Below are 24,843 nucleotides of genomic sequence, written 5' to 3'. Positions count from 1 at the left end.
TAGAGAGTACATAGGATTTTTTATGTACATAATCATGTCTCACCCCTTATACTTTTGATCTCCCTTTACCCTTTTTACCTCTTCATTTTTCCATAGTACTTAATCAAACTCTACTGTGCTATATAACTTGCTTATTTGTTTACTGTGTATTGTGTCCCCACCCCTCCCCGCACTAGGATGTAAGGACCTCCTGGGCATGGCTCTTTTTTGGTTCACTGATCTATCCATTCCATGTCTATAGAAGAATGCCTGGCGTATTGTAAGGACTCAGTACACATCTGTTAAATGAATGACACGAGTATTTCGGAAGCTCAGCAGTGCAATTAATACAAAATGTGCTATACTGGCTGAAAACTCTTTTCCTTGTTCCTTCTCCATTGTAGAATCCTCTCTGAAAATGGGAGAGTTGATTTAGGCATCCTTTTCCAGGGCCTTTTCTAGAAAAAAAAATCTATTTTAAGAGGCTTATTAGAAGTTTACCATCAACTTAGAACCCACATTCTGGAAACTGGAAAAGGGCAAAGAATCACTATTTGGTATACAGTTGGTAGTCAGCCATTATTTTCCTGATAACAGACACAAAGATGATGATCATGATGATAACCATCAAAACAGGAAAAAAAAAAAAAAACTAAAACCTACTTCATTCTAGAAATAAAAAACAAGCTAATCTAGGATATGAATAAACATTAAGGCCATTCTGAATAACTGGAATGATTTCCTATAATGAAGGTGAAGATCTATATGCTTCCTTGATAATTTTAAGACTGTAAGTGTATATACTGCTACCAGGGGATTTCTTTCCCCTAAAAGCAGATTATTGGAATACTGAAAGTCTAAAAATTTAATTAAGTCTGTCCCCATTTTTAAACAAAATAATAATTTTGCAGACCAGTAATTCTCAGTGTCTGGAGTGTTTTTGGTTTTTTGTTACATAAGAGCATACAGAGGAGAATGTTAGGGTGAGGATGTTGTTTTGAAAAAGTTTCTGAAGCGATTCTGATACTGACACAAACACAAAACACCATTTTTACTAACCTGTACTATGGAGAAACGACGATTGGTAGATTAAGCGTTTAAGAAACAGAATGGAAGTCTGTGGCATACACAATTGTTACTACGCAAGAAAGGAGAAAAATAGAAACCTGCTACCAAAATTTTAAAAAAGGCTCTGATTAAATTTGATACTCCTCTGTCCTGAGTTCTCCCATTATCCTAGCTTTAAGAACACACTGTCTGTTTTCTCTGGCCTACTTGCAGCTCACACAGCTGAAATGATTTACTTTGCAATATTCTGCTTTGGTTTGGTTTTAAAAAATGAGGAGAAAACTACTGTTCCAGGGTTATAGCCATTTTATACAGACTATGAAGAAAACACAAGGAAATCTTTATAACTCTCAAATCTGTGGTCTGACAAAATAAACATTACTGTATTCTTCACAACTATGTACCATTATAAGCTATAAGAGACTAAAATTTAATATTCTGATACTTGGCAAAACTATAATTTGCCCTGTTTTAAATAGTTAGTATCATGAATTGACTGAATGAAGACTAAGGAAAGATAACTAACTGCCCTCGTTAAGGGCATTCTAAAGCGCGTTCTGCAGATTCTCCACCTAATGAATGAAGGGTTGTAATCAATACTGAGTGAGAGAAATAGAACTTATTTGTTACAGTAGGCAACCATGAAAGAGTATCCCCTTATTTTGGTGTCGAGGACATGCAGGTCCTATTGCTTGAAAGTACAACGAACCTGCCGCCTGGAAGTAGTTCAAACTGAAACCTGTGTCAATGCTGAACAGAAAAAAGTGCTGTTTGATGTCGCTATTACAAAGCCAAAGCTATGCAACAACTAACAGGGAAATGGGTGTAAGGGACAGAACTACACATAATCAGCACCAATTCTATGTGTGGAAGGCAAAATGGACTGCAGTTCAGATGGTGCCAGATGAACTGTGAACAAGGACGTGAAAACGTGACAAGGAATCTCAGAAGTTAGTGGGCAGAGAGGCTGTAAAACCATGGAACTCGCTGCAGGCATATTCCCACACTCTGGATAGCAAATCTGCTCTTAAAAATATTAAATTTTTAGAAATAGTAGCTTCTATCCCATATTATGTAACTGAAAAGTAATGACCTGCTAATGATTTCTCAAGTTGGGAACTACTAACAAATGAAATTAGTAGGAACCCAGTCAAGCTGCACTGCTACAACGTGCGTATAACTAAACGTTAAGGGAGCAAAGATTGACCCCTACCAACCTCTCTCCACTCTCTCCCTATAAAAATGGGGAGTTTTCTTTTGAGCGATTTTGGAGTATCAACAGAAAAGTTTATATTGGACCATTTCATAATCCTTAACTAAGTAAAAGAAACATGGGACTACGGAAGAAGTAAAATTTCTATTTCTTTCCCATTACACAAAACTAACACCTAAGTTAAAACTTTATACGAAGAATCCTTCCTGAATGGATCAAGGGTTTTTTCGTGTGATGTGAATTTCGTATTATCACATGAAAATAAGCCTATTCAATTTTTATTTCATCTGCTCTGTGCCATTTTTAAGATTATTAGTGTCATTCTATTTTCCTTTAAACACCCAAGAGCAAAATTAACAAATGCAAAAAGAAAAAAAGCTCAATTTCCAAACTTTATTCCCACCTTTACCTCTTTTGTCTCTTCTGGGTCTGAATGATCCACAGTTATATAAAGATCATTTTGTAAATATTTCAGAGCACTAAGGGGATCCATTTGAGCCTTTTCTTCAAATCTAGAAAATGCAGAGAAGAATATTCTAGAGTTATGAATAAACATCAGAAATGTTTTTCAGACCTGGAGTGCAATACACTATACATGAAGGAATTATTCTGGATATCTAAGAAACCTGTGTTTGGGAATCCAGAAGCAAGAAGACTTACAAGTAGCTCGTACAGATGTACAGTCTCTGGAGATGTAACAGTAATGCCAGATGGCCAGGGGTGCCAGAGACTGGGTAAGAAAGAGCATTCTCTATTCTGGGACATAGGGGTCCACCCTTCTCTTAAAACCACAAGCTAGGATTGAAGCAACTATACAACATAGTGAATATGCTAAATATTTTACATAACAGAACTGCAAAAGAGCCATATGTGGCTATTACTGAGACTTTCATTAAAAAACGTAGAGATATAATAAAAATACTTGGTTAGATTTATACAGTACATTTTCCAATGCAGGTGTTTAACAGATTCTTTAGAAACTGAAATGAGGATAGTCTCATTAGGTCTTTTTAATGAGATTATTTCTCTCAGTCAGTAATAACAACTATAACAAACACAATTACAGCAAACACTTATCAGGGATCTGATATATGCTAAATAGCGTACTAAGCATTTTACATATATTACTTCATTTATCCTCATAATAACTCTATGACAATAGGTTTTATCACCATTTTTTTAAACAGTGAGAAACTAAGGTCCGGAGAGTTAACATGCCCAAGATAAGAGCTAGTAGGTGGTAGAACCAGAATCAAACCCAGATCTATCAGATTGCAAAATTGAAAAGGAAGCAAAGACTTCTTAAATTAAAAAAAAAAAAAAAAAAAATCTGTTTGGGCTTATTTATCTATTTAAATAAGATTAATGTTCTTTTGCTAGAACATAATTATATATGGATTTATTTTTAGTAAACTGGTATGCTTTTCAGGCTCCCTGGGTGGTGCAAACGATTAAGCATTCGACTACTAGCCAAAAGGCTGGTGGTCTGAACCCACCCAGAAGCGCTTCGGAAGACAGGCCTGGAGATCTGCTTCTGAAAGGTCACAGCTTTGAAAACCCTATGGAGCACAGTTCTACTCTGCACACATGGGGTTGTCATGAGTTGGAATCAACTTGAAGGCAAAAAACAACAACGTTTTTCAAAATATTATACAGAGAGAAAGAAAGGGAGAATGATTATTTGTTTGGCAAATAGAAGATTTCTTGTCTTTAGACCTAATCTCAGTGATAGGGTATGTCAGGTAAAGGCAAAGACTAACAAAATATTACTGCCCTCTTGTACCAGATAGTTCCCTAAGAGGGTAAGCTAGGCTTACAGCCCTCACACAAGTGAGAGTCCATTAAGCAGAGATCATGTTTCTACCGTCTTGCCCACAACTGATTAGACTAGGGTTTTAGCACCTGAGACAAAGACAATCATCTCCAGCTTGATCAGCAGCTTATAAAATGGCCTGGCAGAATTCTTCCCAAATGAAACACTCTCTCCAGGGAACTCTCTCTTAGAGGATTTGGATGTGAGACACACAGGTACATATAAAAAACAGACCACACACACAGAAGTGGTAAGCAGAAGCCATGAGATGGTAGATACCATGTGTGCATGTGTGTGTAGAAGCCATGAAGCGGTGGGAAAGCAGAGTCAGGAGTAGTCAGAAGAACAGGAGAAGCAGACAAAGAAGCAGAAGAGAGAGGGGCTCAGTTACAAGGAAAGCTACTACAACTGCTTCTAGGCTACTAGAATTGTTCCATTACCCTAAACAATTCTTTGTTAGACCTTACTGTTCAAATGCTGAGATAGCACCTTAATTCTCTGGATATTGTCATAATAAATTCTCTCAGCTGAGGTATTTTAAGCAAGTCTTTATCTTTTGCAATCCAAAATAACCAACACATGTTCTACTTCCAAATTATCAACAAGAGTTAGGGAACTTGAATGTTATAGGAGAAAATAATAGTGGGACTCTGTCCTATAGGGTTGCTACTCGACGGCAATGGGTTTTTTTTTTTTTTTCATCACACCACTGAGGAGGAGGAGATGCTCCGTGGCAGAGAATACACTCCTCTCCCTCCAAATTTATATTTTAACTAGATAAATACTTGTTTCTGCAAGAACAACAACAACAAAAATAAGCCAGCCCAGCAATATAGGGTAAGCTTCCATATAATGAAAAAATAGGTGTCTGGTATGAAATATGAATTCAAAGGACCCTTTTCATGTTTTTCCCAGTTCACAGAAACACATTTCTATCTATCCTCCCTGCAATGTAACAATGGCCCTCAAACTCATGTAAGAGTTTGGTACAGCAAAAGGTCTACATTTTTCCAAATGTCTGAAATGGGCCTCTTATTGTAGATTCAAGTTAGTAGTAGATAAGATTCTCTAAAATTAAAAATGGGTTCAATGGTATATCAGTTAATTAATATACAATTAACTGACAATCTAAAGAATTCCAGAAAATTTACAGAGGACCTGAAACAGAAGGAAATTCCTGGTTCTTATTTTCCACAAAAGAAAGTAGAGAAAAGGATAAGAACTAATCACAGGAAGCGGGACGCAGTGTAATTATCACCATGCCCACTAAGTCCAATGTTCCAAACATCTCCGTAAGAGCTTCTTATTTTCTGTTCTCTTTTTATTTGGATTTCATGGAAATGGTTTCTTCTATTAGTCCTGTGATAATAGGAGGAACAGATAGTGGCTTAGGAGAAAGAATTGGTGGCTCAAAGAAAATTTAGCAGAAAGATAAATGTTTGAAGGTAATTGGTATCTATTAAGAAACACAGAATTCAAATGCCATATATTATAGATATACTGTAGTTTACTTATATATAATGCTAAGCAGAGAAGCACAGCGACACAAACATATAAAAATAATAACCTAAATAATGGATTGAATTTCATTTGAAATACTTATTCATCTCTGTTTTCTAATAATTAGGCTTCTAGGCTGTAGTCTAATACTAGAGGAAATGGACAAGAGGTCTGGACTTCGGAAGTACAGGCAAACTGTTCCATGGCAATAAAACCAGGTTAGTAACTCTGAACTCCACACTTAAAAACGTAGTCAAGGAATTTAGGATTTTGGTTATAGTCATCTGGGGTTCTCAAGGACATGAAATGAAACAGTTTTAATTATATTAATTAAACTAATTACCATTACTGAAAATAGTCACAATGAAAAAGTCTGAAGAACTTTTTACATCACCTAGGTAGCTGTAAACTACCTAAAGGTTTAGGTCCTATAATAATGACCTACATATACTATATGGTCAATTTGGGATCTGACTGACAGCAATTTAAATCCATATAAAAACCCATTGCTTTCTAATTGATTCTGACTCATAGCAACCCTACAGGACAGAGCAGAATCACCCCATAGGGTTTCCAAGGAGCAGCTAGTGGATTCAAACTGCTGACCTTTTGGTTAGCAGCTGAGCTCTTAACCACTGCACCACCAGGGCTCTGAGATCGGTATAGTGACTAATAATTTACAAAGTGATTTCACATACATTATCTCATAATGAAGGCTTCCAAATTTCTCTCTCTCCTAAACTCAACTACTCAAACCACCAACCCTTCAGTTAGCAGCCAAGTGCTTAACCATTTGCATCACTCAGGGATGCCATCCAACAGCCTACTGGATAACTCAAACTCAACATGTTCAAAACTCAACTCCTGATCTTCCCAAAACCTGCTATAGATACAGCATTCCCCAACTTAACGGACGGCAATGTCATCCTTCCAACTGCTCCCACGAAAAGCCTAGGAGTCGTTCTTGACTGCTGTCTTTGTCTCACACCCATATCCCATCAATCCATCAAGGAATTCTGTTGGCACAATCTTCAAAGTTTATTCAAGATCTTACTGTGCTTTCTCAATTTCTTTTGTGGAAGGTCTCCTCCTCTGCCTTTACCTCAAATGGTGATGGTCCTCAGGTAATCCCCAACACCCCTTTGTTCTTCTCATGCTCCCTGAACAAGCTCCCTCTTCCTGCTGGTGAGTCACTAATCTAGATGTCAGTCCGAGCCTCTCCTTTAAATGCTTACTAATGAGCCCCACTTGTTTGTCTCACAGACGCCTCAAACCTAAACTGCCCCAAACTGAACTCATCTTTACCAACAAATAAACAACAGAAACCTTTTGTTTTTGAAGAATTTCCCATTTGAGTGAAAGCAGCCATGACTTTTTACCCAGTTCCTGTGGCCAAAAATCTGGAAGGATTTTTATAAAACCTAAGTCTGAACATGCCACTCCTCTACTTAAAATCTTTCCCTGGTTCCCCTGTCAGTCAGAGTAAAAACCTTTCACAATCTGTCCCCTTTCTTATCAATCTGACCTTATCTCCTACCACAGTCACCTCACTCATTCTATTTCAACCACACTGGCCTCCTCAATTCATTCCTCACACAATCCAGGCATATTTTAAACCTCAGAACCTTGCCTATTACTTCTCTGAACTACCCTCCTCCCTGCCCCAAGTATCTATATGGTCCACTTCCTCATATCCCTTAGGTCTCTGCTCAAATGTCACCTGCAGAGCGAGGTCTACTCTAATATATATACATTATTTAATATTTTATTATGTTTTTGGTGACAGTTTACACAGTAAATTAGGTTCTCATTTAACAATTTCTATACATATTGTTCAAAGACATAGGTTACATTCTCCACAATATATCGGTATTTTGATTATTTCCATTTTGGTTGTTCTGTTTCCATGAATCTAGCTTCCTTGTCTCCCGTTATCTTCTCATCTTTGATACAGGGTAAATGTTTGCCATTTGGTTTCACCTAGACTATTATTTTGAGAAGCACAGTACTCACGGGTGATATTATTTATTTTATGGGCCAATCTGTCATTTGGCTGAAAGGCAACCTCTGGGAGTGGTCTGAGTTCCAAGTTTAAATAGCTTATCTCAGGGCGATAGTCTTAGGGGGGTTCATCTAGTCTCTACTGGTCCAGTAAGTCTGGCCTTTTTACCCTGATATTCTTATTTAAAATTGTACCCTCAACTCCCTCACCTGCACCATCATTCTTAACCTGTTCTAGTGGTTTTCCATAGTATTTATCATCTAACATACAATATAAATTCCTTTTTATTATGTTTATTGTTAGTCTCCCTTCATAAGAACGGAAGATTGAAGGCAGGGTATTAGTGTTTGTTTTCTTCATTGATATATCCCCAGAGCCTAGAACAGTGTCTTGCATGTTGTGGATACTCAATAAATAATTCTTAAGTAAAAGAATAGTTTCATTGATGCTTATCAAGACCCTTATTCGGTTGCTTTTGCCATTTTACAAACGAGCAAAGTGATCTCCAAAGAGATTAAGTTAGGAGAGCTGAATACTAATCCAAGGTCCAGGTCTAATACTTTTTCCATTAGCTCTTAGAACTAAGGGCAAAAAGCAATCACAATCAGAAAAAAGAGTACTATGTTCCATATTTTATGCCATTATTGCTCTAATTGAAAACAATCCATGTAAATGGATAATGTCTTTATAAATTCTTAAATTCACCCTTCAAGGGCTTGTCTAGCTTAAATTCTGAGGTGGGCTAGCATACTTCTTTTCCCATAGTAGCAAATTCCAAAGGCTGCATTATTTGCCAAATCACACAAACTTGGTGCCTTTCAGTTTTAGTCATTTTATTTCATGATCCGTTTTCACAGTCATAAGATTTGCTAGTCTTTTATCACATATTCAAAAGTTTGAATGATCCCTTATAGGTTATTCTTTTATACTTTATCACTTTCACCCCTCCCATTATACCTTTATTAGTGTAAGTCACTAACAATGATGTTTGTACTTGAATATGCAATAATACATAATATTTCTGACTCCCATAAATTGTCATTTCACCTGCCAACTGATATATTCTTAAAAGAGGAAAACAACCACCAAAGATTAAAAAGAATACCTCTCAGGTTGGCTTGGCAATGGGAAAATGAATAATCCTACATACTTCTGGAAGAAATGGAAATTAACCATTTTCTGGAGGGCAATTTGATAATTCAACAATCCCATCACTATCATACAGAATTTTGGGGCAGTACAATTCACTATAGTACTATTTATAATAGCAAATAAGCTGGAAATAATCTAAATATTCTACAAAAGGAGACTAGTTTAGTGAATTACAGCTAGACTGGAACACTATCCAGCCATTATAATTTGTACTTATAATTATTAATATGGTAATGTTTGTGATACATCATTTACTGGACAATTACAAAGCAATATGATCCCTATTTTTAAGTGAAACAACAAACGTCTATGTGTGCATATCTGTACAGTAAAAAGTTTAAAGGATACATACCAAAATACTGGTACTTACTATCTCTGAATGGTAGGATGACTGATGAGTGATTCCGCTTGGGGGGGTGGGGGGAGTGGACTTGTTTTTTCTTTATTAAGCACGTATTATTTTTTCAATTAAAAGCCAGAGAAAAGTATGTATAAATGAATTTGATTGCTTTACATGTAACACTAAATGGAACCAACAACCTCCTTCAATCACTAATGGGCCTATAGTCAGGAAATTTTTTTAAAAAGCTCAACATTCCAATCACTAGTTGTGATGTATTCAGTAGAAAAAGACACTATATTTTCCCCAAATTTGTCTTATCTTTTCAAAAGAAAAGTTTAATAATAAATAAAGTACTTAGGAATAAAAATTTAGCGGTGTGAAAGCATTAGCTGAAGGTATCCCAAGCTTAAATCTTGTTAGAACAGTCTTTCCCTTGATGAATAGCCAATGTGCAGATTTAGACCTTTTTTCCTGTAGATTTTATAGCAAATATACTAATTATTCACAATAATACCCCAAACTAGCTTATATACAGATCAAGCACAACTTGTGAAAGCACAGAAAGGAACAATAACTAAACACGATATGATAAAAGAACATTCATCTATATCTATAGAGAGATTTTTATGTATGTTATATGCGTAAAAATAATATATGGTTATGTTACATATAATACACAACTAAATAATATTTTATTTATATGTGTGTGTGTATACCCATATAATGGTTAGATGGTGCGATGTGAAGGCAGAACACCCAGGATCAAATCATGGCTCTGTCACTTATGGTTGGGTGACCTCAGGTGAGTTACATAACCTACTAAAGCCTTCATTTCTTGATTTATAAAATAGTGATAATAACAGTGCCTACTCCACTGGCTTTTCTGTGAGGATAACGTGCAGGGCCCAGCACACAATAATTACTCAGTAAATGTAGCTATTACCATCATTAAAGGCTAATATCCTTCCAAATTATAAATTATTATTACCATCAAACACTCCCAGGAACCAACAGAACAGATACACTTCTACATTTTTCAGTAGTTTATCACCTACGAAGGCTACAAAGCAAATGTGATGCAGGAGAGACACAGGAAAATGTTTGATTCTATGATTTTGCAATTACATGGCAAAGGTAATGATGTGAAACTACAACCATATTTTGAAGTTGTATTTTAAAACATCAAATGAAAAAGATAACACATAGTCAACTATATATCACCTTGTTGCTGTTAAGACAGTTATCGACAGATCAGGCATATGTCAATAATCTACAACTGGTCTAACTTGTAGTGGTAAGGCTTTTAGTTACTCCAAGGTAGGTACACTACTTTCACAGAAACCTTTTCCATTATTTTAACAGCTGCAAAATTTCCTATGTCAGATCACTTGTTCTGTATGTAGAAATTTAGCATCACTATGTATCTTTGGAGCCCTGGTGGCACAGTGGTTAAGAGCTCAACTGCTAATCGAAAGGTCAGCGGTTCTAGTCTACCAGCCGCAACTTGGAAACCCTGTGGGGTAGTTCTATTCTGTCCTATAAGGTCACTATGTTGGAATCGACTCGATGGCAATGGGTTTGATTTAGTTTTGGTATGTATCTTTATTTTGTATCTTCCTTTCAAAGAGGAAAGCAAAAATAAATAGAATAGTAGGGTATCTACAAAATTTATGATATTCACAATATTTACACTGTCATGGTATCAAATTTCCAAAGAGAAAGTCACATCTCCAATGCTTAGGTAATACCAGCAATAGCTGATAATGTAATTAAAACAATTTTCAGTGAATTATTTTCATACCTGTGTTTCCTTATGAGGTATTTGCAATGCCTCAGTAAGTAATCTTTTGATGGCCTACACAGCTTCAGTGACCAGAAGTCATCTAATCTCATCTTTGGAGAACAGGATTTTCCTGGATTCCCACCAAATAAATAATGAACCTATAATAGATAAAACAAACCAGATTTTAAAAAATGTATGCACGCTCAAGAAACTACAGAAGGCATAGTTAAATTTCTTCATTTTCGTAGTATTGACTAAAAGGTAACTTCCTTAGCCTTATTTATATACAAAATAAAAATATTACTGCATTTTTACCAAAGATGTCTCTTGATTTATCTCAAGTTTCCATTTACCTTAAATCACTGAGGCTACTTTCTTAATTATATTTTATACTCAAGTGAGTTGTATCACCACAATTACAATGATAATGGAAGATGTGAAGCAAAAGCAATGGTAGTGAGAAGCTAACCAGAGACAGAGTTTGCTGAGGACACACATAATGAAGATTACCAAATTAAATAAGTGTTGACCATAAAAACAAATGTTATTTAAAAAAAAAAACTCTGATATACATGTTGAATCACCAAAGGTCATTAGTAAACTAGAAACTTTTGTTTAATTTAAACATCTTAATTTTGCTTTAGCTATAATGCCAAATATTAAATGGCACATATAATTTGTGAAACAACTTTTAAAATATTATTCAATTAATACTAAAAAAAGAAATGTAAAAGGAATGTGATAATGATCTCACTGTTATATTCTAACTGAAGGCCTATATAAATCATTACTGTTTTAATGATATTCTGTACTTAGACAAACCATTAAACCAGTTCCTGAAATTCGAAAAGATTTATTATATTCAGTGGTGTTATACAATAGAGATATTACTTCTATCCTATACATGGAAGTTCACTTACCCTTTAACCTGGGAGACACTAAGAGAAATAGCTTTTATTCACTTCCATGGTATCTTTTATCTAGAGGTCTCAAGCCTTATAGCATAAAATTTAAATAATTATCTATGGCCTAAACAGAAAGAATACAGGCTCTGTCAATAGCTTACTATATAATTTGAGCCCAAATTACTAAACCACATGTAAAATTTAAGGGAGTAATAATTAAAGAAACCACTTTGAAGATTTTGTTGTTGTTGTTGTTAGGTGCCATACTCAGCAACCCTATGCACCACAGAATGAAATACTGCCCATTCCTGTGCCATTCTCACAATCGTTGTTACGCTTGAGCCCATTGTTGCAGCCACTGTGTCAATCCATGTCGGTGAAGGTCTTCCTCTTTTTCGCTGACCCTGTACTTTACCAAGCATGATGTCCTTCTCCAGGGACTGATCCCTTCTGACAACATGTCCGAAGTACGTAAGACATGGTCTCGCCATCCTTCCTTCTAAGGAGCATTCTGGTTGTGCTTCTTCCAAGACAGATTTGTTCATTCTTCTGGCAGTCCATGGTATATTCAATATTCTTCACCAATACCACAATTCAAAGGCATCAATTCTTCTTTGGTCTCCCTTATTCACTGTCCAGCTTTTGCATGCATATAACCGGATTGAAAATAGCATGGCTTGGATCAGGTGTACCTTAGTCTTCAAGGTGACATCTTTGCTTTTTAACACTTTAAAGAGGTCTTTTGCAGCAGATTTGCCCAATGCAATGTATCTTTTTATCTCCTGACTGCTGCTTCCATGGGTGTTGACTGCGGATCCAAGCAGAATGAAATCCTTGACAACTTTGACATTTAGTAACTGTAAAACTTCAGAACCAGGACTGTTTTCATTAGGCTAATGGAAAAGATCAGGAGTCCTGGTGGTGCAATGGTTAAGTGCTCAGCTGCTAACTGACTGGTCAGCAGTTTGAACCCACCAGCAGCTCCACGGGAGAAAAGACCTAATGATCTGCTCCTATAAAGACTACAGCTTAGGGAACCCTATGGGGCAGTTTTCTACTCTGTCATATAGGGTCGCTACAAGCTGGAATCCACTCGACGGCACATAACAACAACAATGGAAAAGATATGTCACTTATACTTAGGAAAAATAAAGATAAAGGGACTTCTTACAGAAATAGTAACATCTAAACAGGAAGTTATATACTGCTCCTTTTTGTGCCATAGGACAAGCTACCCAAATGCTAAAAACCATACATCTTTTACTCAGATATTCACATTGTAGAAACAGGCCAACCTATGTATCTAAGTATGCAGCTAAGAAACAGCAAGTGACTTTCAGAAAAGGAAAAGTGGTATTGAATATCTGTTACATATTCTATTGAATGTCTGTTATGTATCATAACTTTTTATTCAATTCCACTTAAAAACAATTAGCAACAGTTATATTTTGGGACTGTTTCAGACTGTAGGGTGCAGATAGTTTGCAGGTAAATATATTTAGGATACCTTGTGTAACTCATCATATACAAGCTGGTGGGCAAATCTTGGACATGGCTCTTCCTCCTGAAGACTTTTACTTGGATTTTCCTTTGCAGCTTGATCATTCTTATACACACAAGACCTGCAAGACATTCCTTTTAAGGCATTTTACTCTAGAAAATTGTCAACATAATGTAAATATAAGTGTAGTAAACAAATGAACTGCATGTCTAATTACCAACAGAAAAAAAAATGATAAATTTGTTCACACGAAATCTTAAAGTTCCAATCACATAAAATAATCTGAATTTGTTAGAAGTGAGTTCTGAAGTTCATTTAATCAATCAACCCTCAAAACGCTCACTTAATACAGAGACCAAAGTTTATTAGTGGTTACCAAGAGTGGACGAAAAGAAAGGGGAAAGAGGTACTCAATACATAGGGGACGCTGAGCTTCTGTTAAGAGTGACAGAAAAATTTGGAAATGGATAGTGGTGATGAACATAATTAATGTCACTGAAATGCACATGTAAAAAAATTGTTTTTCAAAAAAAATCTCAACTTAAGAACAATCTATCTCATATTGTGGAACACAGAAAACATAAATAAAGGCTCAAACTAAAGGTTAAAAGAGATGATATGTGGTTTATCTATCCATAATAAAAAGACTTACAGTAGACTGTTTTCATTTCAACAGTAAATAAATGTCCTATTTAGACAATAATGAATTCTTTTGTTGCTGAGCACCACCCTCCATTACCTAATGGAGGAGGTTCTCTGAAGTGCCTGTGTTCTATAGCACATTCACTCATGGAGCAATCATAGAATGTGAGAGCTGGATCCTCTAGGCCATTGTTGCCCAAAGCAAACTGTGCAGCACCAGTACATGAGACGCCCTGTGACAAAAGGTCCTGGGTTTGGAAATGCTAAACAATAATACCCTGCCTTTGGAGATTCACAATAAATATCAGCATATCAAAAGCTCTGAGAAGTTCTACAGTAAAGAAACCTGTTTACCCTAACGTGTCCCTAGTTTATTTGACCACAGGAACACTTTTTCAAGTAACGTCTATTGCTATCCTCTAGGAATGGGTTTCATTGGAACACACTTTAGGAAGCACTGCTCTAGTCAAACATTTTCATTTGATAAAAACCAAGATCGGAGGATGTTTTAAAAAAAAAAATTACGCTCAAGTTCACACATCTTTGGTAGCAGGACCTAGACTGTAACATAATTCTCTTGGCTCCAGGCCAGGAACAATCTACTAACTGAATAGCTCAGGGGTAAAATCAATTCACTGAATGTCATCATATTCTATAGAAGGCATTGATATTGACTGTCTTTCCCCCAAACATTGATTTTTAAATGTACAACATCACATGTTAACATAAGCTTTTCATCTCTCCCTTCTTTGAATAAATAAACAACCTCAAATAAATGCTACATTGGGATTCCAGCACAGACAAGAGTTTCTTACCAACTATTCCTCACAATGTCATAAATCCAGAATGAATTTCTGACATTTTCTTCCCTCTTTTCCTTGTCTTTGCTGAGTCCAGACAACACGTGTATTTCATTCAGTTCTGGATCAATGGTTGCTCTCTGTGTGAATCCTGTCATTGGAACTATAAATTGAAAGAGAAAATAAGATGACAATATTCACGTCAGATAATAGATTAATACTTACTCTTTAAAGGAGCCCTGGTGGCCCAGGGGTTAAAGAGCTCGGCTGCTAACCAAAAGGTCAGCAGTTTGAATTCATCAGCCGCTCCTTGGAAATCCTATGGGGCAGTTCTACTCTGTCCTATAGGATCGCTATGAGTCAGAAATGACTCAACAGCAATGAGTTTACTCTTTAAAAGACAAATACATCCTTATCCGGTTCTACTTTTATCCACAGTACTTATCTTCTAACATATTACATAACTTTTTATTTTTTATTGAACAATAAACAATTGTTCATTGCCTTCTCTCTGCTCTAGAACGTAAGCTCCATGGCAGACGTTGTTTTGCTCATGATTTTATTCCCAGTGCCTAGAACAATACCTGGCACATAAGTTACTCAACTATTTACTGAAAGAATAAATATGTTGTGAAGTTTTGTTGTTCTTGTGTGCTGTCGAGTTGATTCTGACTCATAGCGACCCTATAGGACAGAGCAGACCTGCCCCATAGGTTTCCTAGGCTGTAATCTTTACGGGAGCAGATCGCCAGGTATTTTCTCCCACGGAGCAGCTGGTGTGTTCAAACCAGCAACCTTTTGGTTAGCAGCCAAAGCGCTTATTAAACGTCGTGCCACCAGGGCTCCTCTGTTGTGAAATAGGTGAGTCCATAAGATTTGCTTTCTAAATATAAATTATATTTCAACTAACATTTCAAAATAAGAAAAAGAATAATCTGCATTTTCTAATGTCAGTGTTCCACAAATTACTGGATAATGCAGAATGGACATGACTTGTTGAATAGATTTCTGAGAAAAATAAAGGATCATTAACTCTGGGGAGTTGGACCTACTTAGGAAAACAAAATGGCATACTATACCCCTCAATTTTTTTTTTCTTGGAAATTATGTAATTCTCATTGTATGCCATGAACAGATATTTTAAATGACTCTGATCTTTTTAAACTAACCTATGTTTCAAATCTATTACTGATGTTTTTAACAGCTTTACTGAAGAATAATTCACACTGTAAAATTCACCCATTTAAGCTGTACAGTTCAGTGGTTTTTAGTATATTCACACAGTTGTGAAACCATTAGCACAACCTAATTTTAGAACATTTTCATCATCCCAAAGAGAAATCTCACATCCATTAGCAGTCACTCTCCATCCCTCCTCCCTACCCACACTCTCAGGTAACTACTCTGCCCTATGTCTCTATAGATTAGCCTATTCTGGACATTTCATAAAGATGGACTCGTACAATATGTGGTCTTTTGTTACTGGCTTCTTTCATTTAGCATAATGTTTTCAAGGTTCATCCATGCATGTATTAGTACTTTATTCCTTTTTATTGTTAAGCAATATTCAATTGTAGGGATGTACCATAATTTTTTTAATCCAGTCATCAGCTGATAGGCATATGCGTTGTTTCTACTTTTTGGCTAGTATGAATATTACTACTATGAACATTTGTGTACAAGTTTTTGTGTGGAAATATGTTTTCACTTCTCTTGGGTACATGCCTATGAGGCAACTGCTGGGTCATAAATTAACTCTACAGTTAGCATTCTGAGGAACTGCCAAATTGTCTTCCAAAGTGCTGTACCATTTTACATGCTCACCTTCAATGTGTGAGGGTTCGAATTTCTCCACATCCATGTCAACAATTGTTACTGTCTTTTTTATTATAGCCATCTTATAACAAGTGGTATCTCAAAGTGGTTTTTACTTGCATTTCCCTAATGAATAATGATTTTGAGCATCTTTTCATGTGCCTATTAGCCATTTGTATATCTTCTTTGGAGAAATGTCTATTCAAGTCCTTTGCTCATTTTTTGACTGGGTTGTTTGTATCTTTGTTATTGAGTTGTAGGAGTTCTTTATATAGTCTAGCTATTAAACCTGTATCAGATACATGGTTATCAAATATTTTCGCCTGTTTTGTAGGCTGTCTCATTTTTTTTGGTCTCATTTTCTTGACAAAGTTCCTGAAGCACAAAAGTTGTTAATTTTGATGAAGCCTAATTTATTATTTTCTTCTGTTGCTCATGTTTTTGGGGTCATATATAAGAATCCACTGTCAAAACAAGGTCTTGAAGCTTTATTCCTATGTTTTCTTAAGAGTTTTATGGCTTTAGTTCTTGTATTTAGGTCATTGATCCATTTTGAGATAATTTTCATATATGGTGTGAGGTAGTGTTCCAATTTCATTCTTTTGCATGTAGAGATCCAGCTGTCCCAGCACCGTTTGTTGAAGAGACTATTCTTTCCCCATTGAATGCACTTGGCACCCTTGCCAAAAATCAACTGACCAAAGGTGTATGGGTTTATTTTTGGATTCTCAATTCTACTCCATTGGTCTGTATGTCTATCCTTACATCAGTGTTTTGATTTACTATAGTTCTGTAGTATGTTTTTGAAAAGGGGAAGTGTGAGTTCTCCTACACTGTTCTACTTTTTCAAGATTGTTTTGGTTATCTGGAGCCTACTGTAACATTTTTAATTTTACTGTTTTCCTCCACTCAGTATTGCTGCTGAGTTGTCTAAGATCTTCTTGTTTCTTTCCAGGTGATCTGCTCTTTCTCACTGACATATTTTCAAATATTTTCCATGTCTTTGATATTCTTAATTTTATTGTAATATGCCTAGGAATGAGTTTTTCCTTACTTTTCCTGTTTGGTTCTTTATGAGTCCTTTCATTCAATCTATGGTCTGTCTTCTTTTTTTAATTCTTTGAAACTTATCTTCATTATTTCTTCAATTATTTGACTTTCTTAAATTTTTCTTTCCTTCCAGAACTTTGGTTAAAAGACTCTGGCATTTACACAACTATCCTCCATGTCCCTTAGCTTTTCTTTCATATTTTTTATCTCTTTACATCCTCATCACCCCATTTCTTCTTGGAAGAGTGTTTCATTCTAATCTTTCAAATAATTAATTATTCACATCCATCCATTTATATCACCTACTGTAGTCTTCATTTATTTTTTTCATGTCCAGTATTTCCATTTAGCTCTTTATGATTTCTAGATCTTGTTTCATATTACTAATGTTCTTAAGGATACTGATCATGCTTATTTTAAATTCTTGGGTCATCCATTTTGATAATTTTGCTTTAGATCATATATGTTGTTAAGTTCATTGATTTCTTTTGAAATAGTTGTAGTCCTCAACTGTCTAGTTATATTGGTCTGTGAAGTCATGTTTTTCAGGGTATTAGCTATTCTTTCTGGTAATACATACTGGGGAGGACCCAAAGACCAGGCCGTTAACTGGCATCAGTACCAGTGAGTTTAAGGAAAATAGAGAGGAAGAGACATAGCGTAGTGATGCCTAAGTATCAAGAACCAGTTATCACTTCCATTAATCATCACTCCCTTCTGCAAGGGTTAACCAAAACCTGTTGCTGTTGAGTTGATTCCGACTCATAGTGACCCTACAGGACAGAGCAGAACTAACTGCCCAAAAGAGTTCCCAAGAAGCAGCTGGTGGATTCGAACTGCCAACCTTTTGGTTAGCAGCTGAGTTCTTAACCACTGCGCCACCAGGGCCCCTGAAGGGTCACACACCTTTAAATCTTTTTGGGGAAATAGAAGGCAGTCTCCCTGAGCATGAAGTGGCTGTGTGCGTGTGCGTGTGCGTGTGTGTGTAGAAATGATTTACTGAGAATAGATGGTCAGTCCACATCTGTTTTCAGCAACTCTGAACTCCAGTAGGGTTTCTGCACTGCCATACTGTGGCCCCTGGATTCTGGCACTAGTGGTACATCATACTCTGTTGGTTTCTATAGTAAAGGGCCAAGAATTAACTCAAGGTAATTTGGGGGGAGACAAAAGATCTTAAAAGCTTTCTTTTACTCTAACCTGTCACTAACATCTCAAGAGACACTTTGCCTCAGATTATAGCCACCAACTTGTTACAGATAAACATGTTCAAGATAGTCTTCAGCCTCATTTAAAGAATTTGTGGAATCCAGTTGCCTCTCATTTTTATTTCTCCAGGGATGACTTTGTGGAAAGGAGTTGGCAGTCTGTGTTAGTTTGCTACTTTGGTATAAGTACTTTTCATTTTATAACCTTCAATATTGTTTATATTGTGGTTTATTAACTATGTACATGGCATTAATTCTATAATAATAATAATAAATAAAAAACTGGCTCAATAAAAATGGCATTATCAAAAAACAAAAAGACCTAAAGGTCAAAACCAAAAAAGAAGTTTTCAATCTAACATGCCGTAACTGTTAATACAGTCTTTTGTACTAATTTTCTCCCCAGGAAGAAAACAAGGCTATCTTTTTAAATTAATAGTTTCTAGTTTCTGATGGGTGATGGGGGATGGGGGGTGTCAGATAGATTTGCAACATAAAAGATTTAAAAAGCTTTTAGATTCAATTGCTAAAAAGCTTACTGAATGCCAGGAATCTTAACCAGTCTTTATAAACTGACTCACAAAGAAAAATTAACCAAACAGATCCATAAACAAGATCATATGTTGATAATGAACACACTGTGAAAGGACACTTGTCTGAGGAAATAGAGAATAAGAATTATACAACAAACAACTATTACTGTCAAACTGTTATTTTTGCATGGCTTTTCCAGGAAATTATAATGATAAACCTTCAACTCTATTTCTTCTTTAGCATCTTTAAAGCATCAAATAGGACAGCTAATGAGGAAGTCAAATAAAATATTTTATCTGACAGTCTGAATCACATTTTTCTCTTTTCTCCTTGGTTTATCCAATAGCCAAAATGGGGGAGACTACCAGAACTTTTAACACAAGGACACCCTAGAGGGGACAAAAAGATAACAAATATTTCTGAAGTCCTTTCAATTCTCTACGAAGATACATTATTGAACTAATTCATGAACTAATCTCAACTCTATTTTTCTTCATGTTATTCATTATTAATTACTTCAGGTATGGAACAAGGGGAAAAATCAGGAATTTAATCAGAACAGCTTTCTACAAATTCTAGTAGGATATTTTTCAATCCAAGCAAGAGAAGACCTAACTAAGAGTAGATTAACAAACTCATTTAACAAAACTATATTCCAGGATTATTTTAGCAGTTCAACCAAATCATGGTGCCAGGTTAAAATCTCTGCGAGCCTCTTGGCCTTCCCCTCATTTTTGAAATTTGCCAATACCAGCTCTAAGCAGCACATTCTCATAGAATGCATCCAAAACAGGGAAGCAAAGGTATCTTTCAATATCTAGTTGCATTAGGGAGAATATTTTTCTCAAGTATCTCCCAGTAGACCTTCCCTATGTCTCATGGACTAGAACTGTGCCACATAGGGGGCAAGAAAAGTGAAATAATCTGGCAAAGGATAATAATGACTGGTTTAAACCAATAGCAGGACAGAGCAGAAGTGCCCTCATAGGGTTTCTGAGGCTTTAAATCTTTATGGAAGCAGACTGACACATCTTTCTCCCAAGGAGTGGCTGGTGGGTTTGAACCACGGATCTTTCGGTTAGTAGCCGAGCACTTAACCACTGCACCACCAGGGCTCAAAACAAAATTAAGGTTTGGTTACAAAGACAACTCTCTAATGGCTATGAGGTAGGCAGCCAACAGTATCTGCGCATTTCTTATGCTCTATATTTGGGACATTTTAAACGTTGAGAGAGATCTTGTTAAGTTCTAGCAGTATCTCTAGTCTAGAACTCTTATTAGTTTACCTGAACCTGGGTTTCTATCATTCATTATTTACTTTTTATAAAATTGCAACTAGCTTTTGACACGCAACAATATAGTATTTATTGAACTATCTCAGTTGCATTAAAGCTACAAAAAAGTAATCTCATTGAATGGATCAACCATAATCTATTTAACTGGCTACCTACTGGTGGATAATTAAAGCTGTTTACAGGATTTTTTGCTCCTGCAAACAATACTGCAAAAAATATCTCTGTACAGGTAATCTTTGTGTACCTATACAAGTATGTGAGTAGGATAAATTCCTAGAAAAATAAATGCTCACTCTATGAGTATATGTACTTTATATTTTAATAGATAATGGTAAAATACTCTCCAAAAAAGGTTGCACCAATTTGCATTTCATCCAGAGTGTAAGAGGCCATCTACTTCCCTACGACCATACCAACGTTCAGCGATCTTTTAATTTACATTTTAAAAATTATGAATGAAGCTAAGCATCTTTCCATAAATACATTTATTGGCTATTTGAATTATTTATTCATGTCATTTGCCACTGTTCTACTGGAGAAGCATCTCTTTTTGGTTGGTAGCGGCCTTTTGTTTAGGGTAGGATATTAACCGTTGGCCGTCTTAGCTGCTAGTTTGTCATTTATTATTTATTTTCAAGTATTTTTGTGTCACATAAAGTTTTTCAATTTGCAAGAAAATAAAACCTAATCTCTTTCTTTATGACGTCTTCTTGGTTTGTGTCATGTTTGGATCTTTTCCCAATCCTAGATTATCTAAAAAATCTAATTTATAATTTTATTTCTTAAGTATAAAAACTTGAGTCTACCTAGAATTTTCTTTCATACATAGCAGTCAAGTAGGTAGTTAGATTTTTTGGTGGGAAGGGGGTAACTTTTAAGCAAAGTCTCAATGTCATTTATGTATAATCCATTTCCCCTCTCTGGATGGAAATGTCAGCTTTATCATGTAGCAAATTTCCATACATATTTGGGGATATTTTTATACTATCTATTCATTCATCTGTACCAAATTGCAGCTTTATAAATATCTAGTAGTCCTAGTACTACTTCATTACCTTTCATTTTCAAAAATTTCCTTAGTGTCGTTGCATGTTTGTTTGTATAGGTGAACTTTAGTTTACATTTACTACCAAATGACCTAATTTATACATTTTAAAAATATGAAATACTTTTATAAGCTTGTAACTAGAAAAAAACACTTCTAGGAGAGTGGAAGGGGGAAATTATGGAAAAGTTACTATCACCAATAATGGGAGAAGTAAAAAAAAAAGTACATAATCCATTTTTTTAGAATAATGGCACACCAAGTATAAAAGATACTAAATGGAAAGCAATGAAGTCTCAACAAACAATCCATTGCCTTTGAGTCAACTCTGACTCTATACTTACACTGAATGAAACAATCTCACCTAATCACATTCCGAGGGCTTCAATGAAAATCGTAAGATTCTGCTTTTAAAATTTTAATGAAAATATGTTTACGTATAAATCAGATTTTGCAGATCATCTAACAAAACTAATGTAGCTTGCATATACACTTTCACAACCTGGTAACAGCAAGACAGAATGAAATTTAACTGTCAAAATTCTGAAGCTAGATGAGGCCTTGAAATCAACCGGTCCAATACCCTAATTTTTAAATGAATGATCAGATCTGGAGAAGTTGTATGCTTTTGCCAAAGTTGCAGAGGGATGAGTGGCAGATCCAGATGAAGAGAGACAGGTCTGCTGACTGGATTCACTCATCTTTCAGTTATACAAATCTGCCACTATGGTTAGAAGAGCATGGAATAAACAATGGCAGATGTGAGAAAATACAGTCGACAGAACTTAAGGAACACAAGTAAACACATCACTACTATAGAACAGGAATCAGGTTTTAAGAGCTTTGCATCACCACTGCTGGACCCAGCATCTGGCAAACAGGGAAGACTCAAATGTATGTTTGCTACCGTGAATGAACACAGATATGAGAAAGCAATCCTATTATAATGGACTGAGTTTCTATAGCATACCCGAAAGCTCTGGTGGTGTGACAGGCTACTAAAGACAATCCTCCGTGTTCAGTACAAAGCTTGCATATGGGGAGTCTGCTAGACCCCTTGTGTTCAGACTTGTCAAAAGTTATTCAGAAATAAACTCAAATTTTAGATATGCTGAATTCTGATGTAAGATGTATGTGTTAGACACAATAGTAATAAATTCCTTCTTTCTAAGCAGCTGCTAATCTGCTAATTTAAATTATACTTTCCGAGGGGAAGACAAAATTGTTATACTGTAGTTAAAAAATAGAAAAAATAAAAAGGAGTTCAAGTTTCTTCAGATCTTGAGATGTTGAATTTAAGACATACATTTATATAATTATAAAAAGCAACTGTTTAAGATTTTATAGTATTTGACACAATTAAATAACAAAAAATTACAAGAAGCTGCAATTTTACAATTAGATATATTACCTCTAATTGGGTATCAATAGTTCACACATATTTCTTCTATGGTTTCAAACAATCAAAATTGAATTTTATGACATCTTAAATGCAGTTTTAATCAAATAACCCACATTACTGAATCATAGATAAACATAATAATTATGTTAAGTCCATCTCAAATTATAGTAATTAACTGCAGTAATAAAGCTTTAGAAGAACAGTTAAATAACAGAATGACTAAATGCTACAGAGCAACAACATACCAGAATACTATAAAACCCATAAAATAGGTGATTTCCATGAGTAATAGTGTGGAGATTTAAACATTACCTGCCTTGTCCCCAGAAGGACTATTAATGGCCTGCAAAAAACCTAATAACCTAGTTGTTGTTGTTTGTTAGCTGCCATGGAGTCAGCCTCCGACTCATGGTGACCCATGCACAATGGGATCAGGCCACTGCGGTTCATAGGGTTTTCACTGAGTGATTTTCAGAAACAGATGGCCAGGCCTTTCTTTCTAGTCTGTCTTACTCTGGAAGCTTCACTGAAACTGTTCAGCGTCACAACAACATGCACGTCTCCACTGTAGCCACTGTACTTCTTAAAATGAGAAAAAGGCAATTGTATAGGAGGACAATACAGTATATCATACTTCTGACACAAGGTTTGCTGAATACTCTAACTTAACCCAGGGAAGAATTTTTAGGAGATCTAGAGCACTGAAAAGATTAAATGCTCTTGAAGAAATCTTGACTAAATTCTGTGTATTTCAGCTGAGCTTTTCAAAGGTTTTGAAAAGCAGAGTCAAGATTATAGTGCCACATGAACACCTAGACTTCTGTGTTAACGATTAAGGGGAGAGACATACGCTTTAATACCTAACCTGGGCTTGAGGAGTTTTGAGAATTCAGAGACAATGATCTATAAGCTAAGATTTGAAAGATGAGCACAGGTTAGCTAGATTTTGGCGGTGGAAGGGAAGTATGATTCAGGTAGGGGGAAAGAGTATGGACAAAAGTCCTGAGGCAAGAAATAGTATGCGATCTATAAAGAGTTACTGTTTGGTGGTCAGGAAACAAAGAGAGGGTGGTGGAGTGAACACAGTAATCAAGAATTGGGCTGGTGAATAAGCTGGGGGTATATCAAGGAGTTTGTGAGTTAGGTTGATTTTGGACTTTATTCTGAGAGCAAAGGGAAATGATTAAAAGTCTAAGCAAGGAAGAAAAATCATCAGGTTTACATTTTAAAAAAAAAAAACCTTTCCTTATCCTGATTAGCACTAATCAAGCATGGTGGAAAGAACAACTTTTTTGCACTCGCTCTTGGGTCCAAATACCAGCTCTACTATTAAATAGTTGTATAATGCTGAATATATTACTTAACTTCACTGAGTTCAATTTTTCTCATCTGCTAAATAAGAATCATACCACCAATTAGAGATGATATTTATAAAAGCTCTGTGCTTAGTGTCTGGCTTACAGTAGGGTCTAAATAAAGAGTAGCTATTATTATCCATTACAATATTATATTATCTACTAGCTAGCTATAAGCAGGAGTCCCTGGGTGGTGCAAATGGTTAAGCAGTCAACTACTAACTGAAAAGTTGGCAGTTCAAACCCACCCAGAGGTAGCTCGGAAGTAAGGCCGGGCAATCTGCTTCCGACAGGTCACAGCCTTGAAAACACTGTAGAGTGCATTTCTACTCTGCACACATGGGATCACGTGAGTCTGAACTGACAATACCAGCTAACAACAGCAACAATAGTCTATAAGCACTTTGAGACCATGATCATCTTGTTTACCACTATATC

At 35.8% G+C, this 24,843-nt stretch overlaps 1 protein-coding gene across 7 annotated transcripts in view; it reads right to left on the bottom strand.

Annotated features, from left to right (window-relative positions):
* MKLN1 (muskelin 1) overlaps positions 1–24,843 on the bottom strand; it is a 343,250-nt gene that overhangs the window by 15,374 nt on the left and 303,033 nt on the right. For 6 of the 7 annotated variants that reach the window (XM_004382685.1, XM_023737113.1, XM_004382684.2 and 3 more), the window contains 4 exons: positions 14,717–14,864; positions 13,266–13,380; positions 10,872–11,011; positions 2,670–2,772 (listed from right to left, as the gene is read on the bottom strand). In XM_004382685.1, coding sequence (XP_004382742.1) covers positions 2,670–2,772; positions 10,872–11,011; positions 13,266–13,380; positions 14,717–14,864 — 506 coding nt within the window. The remainder of the gene's footprint in view (positions 1–2,669; positions 2,773–10,871; positions 11,012–13,265; positions 13,381–14,716; positions 14,865–24,843) is intronic. The other variant, XM_023737115.1, reaches the window with a different exon arrangement.

Source organism: Trichechus manatus, unplaced genomic scaffold (genome assembly GCF_000243295.1).
Source record: "Trichechus manatus latirostris isolate Lorelei unplaced genomic scaffold, TriManLat1.0 scaffold00097, whole genome shotgun sequence".
Lineage (NCBI taxonomy): Eukaryota > Metazoa > Chordata > Mammalia > Sirenia > Trichechidae > Trichechus > Trichechus manatus.
The sequence above is the reverse complement of the archived record's forward strand: the minus strand, read 5'-3'. Positions and strand labels throughout refer to the sequence as shown.